The 4,157-nt window shown below is 58.1% G+C and overlaps 1 protein-coding gene across 3 annotated transcripts in view; it reads right to left on the bottom strand.

Annotated features, from left to right (window-relative positions):
- The window catches only part of LCK (LCK proto-oncogene, Src family tyrosine kinase), a 39,895-nt gene that overhangs the window by 8,379 nt on the left and 27,359 nt on the right, over positions 1 to 4,157 (bottom strand). The window contains exons 1-9 of one of the 3 annotated variants that reach the window (XM_017527927.1): positions 3,132 to 3,242; positions 2,925 to 3,034; positions 2,545 to 2,626; positions 2,290 to 2,380; positions 1,957 to 2,055; positions 1,703 to 1,806; positions 1,363 to 1,512; positions 950 to 1,102; positions 654 to 833 (exon numbers count right to left, since the gene is read on the bottom strand). In XM_017527927.1, coding sequence (XP_017383416.1) covers positions 654 to 833; positions 950 to 1,102; positions 1,363 to 1,512; positions 1,703 to 1,806; positions 1,957 to 2,055; positions 2,290 to 2,380; positions 2,545 to 2,626; positions 2,925 to 3,029 — 964 coding nt within the window. In that variant the 5' untranslated portion in view covers positions 3,030 to 3,034; positions 3,132 to 3,242. Of the gene's footprint in view, positions 1 to 653; positions 834 to 949; positions 1,103 to 1,362; positions 1,513 to 1,702; positions 1,807 to 1,956; positions 2,056 to 2,289; positions 2,381 to 2,544; positions 2,627 to 2,924; positions 3,035 to 3,131; positions 3,243 to 4,157 lie in introns of those variants that run through there. The other 2 variants (XM_017527926.2, XM_017527928.2) reach the window with 2 other exon arrangements.

Below are 4,157 nucleotides of genomic sequence, written 5' to 3'. Positions count from 1 at the left end.
AAAAAAAAAAAAAAAAAATCATGAAGCCAGGATTCTGACTCAGGCAGTCAGACTCTAGTGGCCTTTATGAATACTCTGTATTATTTCTGGTGAGCCCATTTATATTTCTGCTGTTATACTTGGGGAAACTGAGCACCAGAGACAGTACAGACTCTTGGCCTGTCACACAGCAAATTAGTGTGAACAAAGCTGAGGCTAGAAACTCGTATCCATCTTCCTGGGGCTCTCACTCTGTCCAGTAACAGACCAGGAGGGGTGCAGGGATGGGGGCTCACTCAGAACTGAAAAAGAGGGCTTCCCAAGGCTCAGGGGCAGAAGGGAGAGAAACGGGGCTGGGGACCCACTCGCTTTCTGAGATCAAGCATCCTGAGATCAAGGTAGGGCTTTGAAGAAGGCAAACAGAACGGTAGGTCAGGGAGGACTGGGGTGAATGGTCTTCCAGAACATTCTTGCCACCTTAGGCTGGCCCCCAGACAGGATCAGAGGATACACCTTCTTCTCATGTCTGAAGGTCAGTCTTTAGGGGCCAGGAAAGCTCAAGAAACCCTTCCTGCTTGAGCTTTGAGCCAGAAGAAAAGGTGTATTTCCACCCTCCAGCAGGGAAGGTGGGGAGAGCAGAGTCCCCCGGCGGCGGCAACTCGGGCGGCACCCACCATTCTCCATGTATTCAGTGATGATGTAGATGGGCTCCTCAGTGACCACAGCGTAGAGCCGAACCAGCCGCTGGTGTTGCAGCTGCTTCATGAGGTTGGCCTCCGCCAGGAAGGCATCTGGGGACATGCTGCCCTGCTTCAGGCTCTTCACCGCCACCTTCGTGTGCTCGTTGTAGTACCCTGGGTCAGGGGAGGGAAGGAGTGGGAGGGTCACCAGGCAGCTGTCCAGGACTCTCACCACCTCGGCAGCCCCTCCCGTTCCCCTCTTCCCAGGCAGTCCTGGAGGCCACACTCACCCATCCACACCTCCCCGAACTGTCCAGCCCCCAGCCGCTCCACCAGCTTCAGCGTCTCCCTGGGAACCTCCCACTCGTCCTCCCACCAGGGCTTCTGGGGCTTCTGGGTCTGACAGGGGCGGCTCAGCCGTGTGCACAACCCATCTGAAGCATCTGCGAGGACAAGGGAGTGGGGAAGGCGGTTTCGTATTGAAACCGCCTCCACCACTTCTCCAAGCCCCCATCCAGGGGAAGTGGATTAGCAGGCAGGTGTGGGGCTGTCACCCAAACACTTGGGGCCGTAGGGTGCGGCTCCACACCTCACTCACTGCGAGGAATGGAGGAGCGAATTGAAAGATGGTTGGGGGACACCCGAGGGGGACTAAGGGAAGATGGGCTGATAGGGCACGGGGAAAAGGTCCCTCCAGGCTCACTGGTGTAATGGCGGACCAGTTCATGCAAGCCGGGAAAAGTGATTCGCGGGGAGATGTAGAAGCCACCGTTGTCCAGATTACGGATCTTGTAATGTTTCACCACCTCTCCCTGGTTCTGGTCGAAGTCCCGGACCGACAGTGAAAACGATCCTGAATGAATGAATGGATGGATAAAGAACGCAGAGTCTGGCCGGCCACCACGGCCCCCAACTCGGGCTCACCCTGCGCGCCCCACTCCAGCTCACCCCACGCCCCCACCTCGGACTCACCCCACGCTCCCCGCTCTGGCTCACCCCGCGGCCCCCACCCCCGCGCCGGGTCGAGGCCGCCGCCCGCTCACCCGCGGTGCTCTCGCTCTCCCGGATGAGGAAAGAGCCGTGAGTGTTCCCGGGCGCCAGGAGCTGCCGCTCCGCGTCCTTGCGGCTCAGGTTCTTGAAAAACCAGCTGTGCAGGGCGGAAGCGAACGCAGGCCGTGGGCTGTCGTCGAATCTTCCTCCGTGGCCCTCAAGACTTCACCGCCACCCCAGGCCCACTCCCTGCTCCAGGATCCCTAGATCTGCTCCCATCCCCCCTCCATGACAGGACCCCACTCACGGTTCGGGCTCCAGGCTGTTCGCTTTGGCCACAAAATTGAAGGGGATGAAGCCTTCCTGGCCTGTGGTCAGGGACTGCGCCTTCCACCACTCGCCGTTCCTGCGCCACGGAGGCGGGTCAGTGCGGCCCACTCAGCCGTCGATCTGAGGCCATCCCTTAAAGACCCCCCCCAACCCTTAAGCCAGCCTCCCCGAACCCTGGCTCGCACTCCTGAGCCTCGAATTTTGTCCGAAGGGCGGCCACCCTAGCCGGTCAAGGGCCGCAGGAGGGCTGCGATACCGGAGATTCCCGCTCCCTCACGGACTCCCCAGAGCGAGGTGGTCAGGGACTCACTGCTCCAGGATGCGGAGGTGCTCCCCCTTCTCAAAGCCCAAGTCTCCGTCGTGAGAGGGCTCGTAGCTGTGCAGGGCGATAACCAGGTTGTCTGTAAAGACAAGGGGCGTCAGGGAAAACCGGCCTGAGATGGGCAGGAAGCCTGGAGTTACGGGGCAGGCGACAAGGAAGGCAGGACAGGGGAGAGAATAGGTGGGGAGGAGGTGGAAGCCGATAGCCAGGCCTTGTTTTTCAAGCCCTGCTGCCTGGGGTCACCTTGCAGTGGGGAGGCCGGCGGATTGGAGCCCTCGTAGCGGACCAGTGGGTCCCGCACCTCAGAGCCGTTTCGGAAAAGCAGCTGTAGGGTGGGGGTGAAGAGTGGAGTCAGAGAGCAGAAGACTGGGTCAGACCCTCGCCCCCTTCCCCTCTGTTCTCAGCCTCTCCAGCCTGGTTGGGTCTTATCCCTGAATTGACCAACTACTTGCTGTGTGATCTTGGGAGAGTCCCTTTCCCTCTCTGGGTCTCTTTTCCTTTCCTGTATCCCAGGGGAGAGGGCCACTCTATTCTTTCAAGGGCCTGTAGTGCTGGTCATTTCTTCCTCCTGGGTTGCATGGTCTACCCAACTCCCTCACCAAGGCCCCTGTCTTGCCTCTTACCGTGGCCTTGCCATCCAGTGGGACTATGGGATAATGGCAGTTCTCACACACATCGATGTTCTCCATCCAGTCATCTTCCGGGTGTGAGCTGCAGCCACAGCCCATGGTCCCTGAGGGAATGGAGAGGGGGCTGAAGGGGCTCCCCCAAGATCTGCTCCCCCAGCATCAGACATCATGGGGCCTTGCCCTGGAAAGTTCCAAAAGTACCTGAGATCGTGAGATCCTGGGATCCCCATTCACCAGCCACAGAAAAGATAAAACAGGGGGTCCCAGCTCCAAACCGGTGCTCCCTCTGAGCCCTCAGGGTACAAGTAAATTCACACAAGGCCCCTGAGCCCTAGCCCCACCCTCCCACCTGGGATGGGCAAACCGCCACAGGCACCTTTGTTAGTCTAGTTACCCACTTCCTGCCTCTGCCCCCTCCCTTTCCTTCTGCTGGTACCTGTGTCTGCAGGGAGGACTACCTCCTGAAGATGACACACACTTCCCCAAGCCTGGGGGAGACCTCACTCCATCAGACTCTCCCTTACTGGAGAGATGTGCACGCCCCACCTCCTTTTTTAATTCCTCTGTCTAGCTGAGGAGGCTGAGGAAGAGACTTCCACTCCCAAGGTCTGCCATCAGGCCCCGCGTTCCCCACACATCCCCACAGTCACCTCACAGCGTTTCTTCCAACACGGGCCTGCTCCTCCCCAGCACAAAACCCCCCAGTGGCTCTGTGGGGCATAACTTTTTTTTGTTTATTTGCCTGTTTAAGCAGTGGAACTTTTTTGTCTGATGAAATCAAGCAGAACTCCATAGACAAGGTGATAAAAGTGGGCCTGTCTTGCCTGAAGCAGAGTGAGGGCCTTGCTTTGAAGCTCCCGGAGTCCCCACAGCTCCTCCTTCTCTAGGGCAGCTCCCTAGAGTGCTTGGAAAGCCCTGTCCTCGAATAAAGTTTAATGTTCCGTGCATTCCAGACCTCACATATCAAGATCAAATCTACCTCGGAAGTCCATTCTGCTACACACACACTCTCTCACACACACTCACATATACTCTATACACACACACACCCTACACACACACAGGCACCCACTACCCCACCCCACACACAGAGGCATCCACACTCACACACACAGAGGCAGGCACACACACACACACTCTCTCACACACACACTCTCTCTCTCTACACCCCCCACACACACACACACACACACCTCTACCCCACCCCCCACACAGACGAATCTACAC

The sequence above is a fragment of the Cebus imitator genome, unplaced genomic scaffold (assembly GCF_001604975.1).
Source record: "Cebus imitator isolate Cc_AM_T3 unplaced genomic scaffold, Cebus_imitator-1.0 Scaffold51, whole genome shotgun sequence".
Lineage (NCBI taxonomy): Eukaryota > Metazoa > Chordata > Mammalia > Primates > Cebidae > Cebus > Cebus imitator.
Note: the sequence above shows the minus strand (reverse complement) of the source record. Positions and strands in the feature narration are given on the sequence as shown.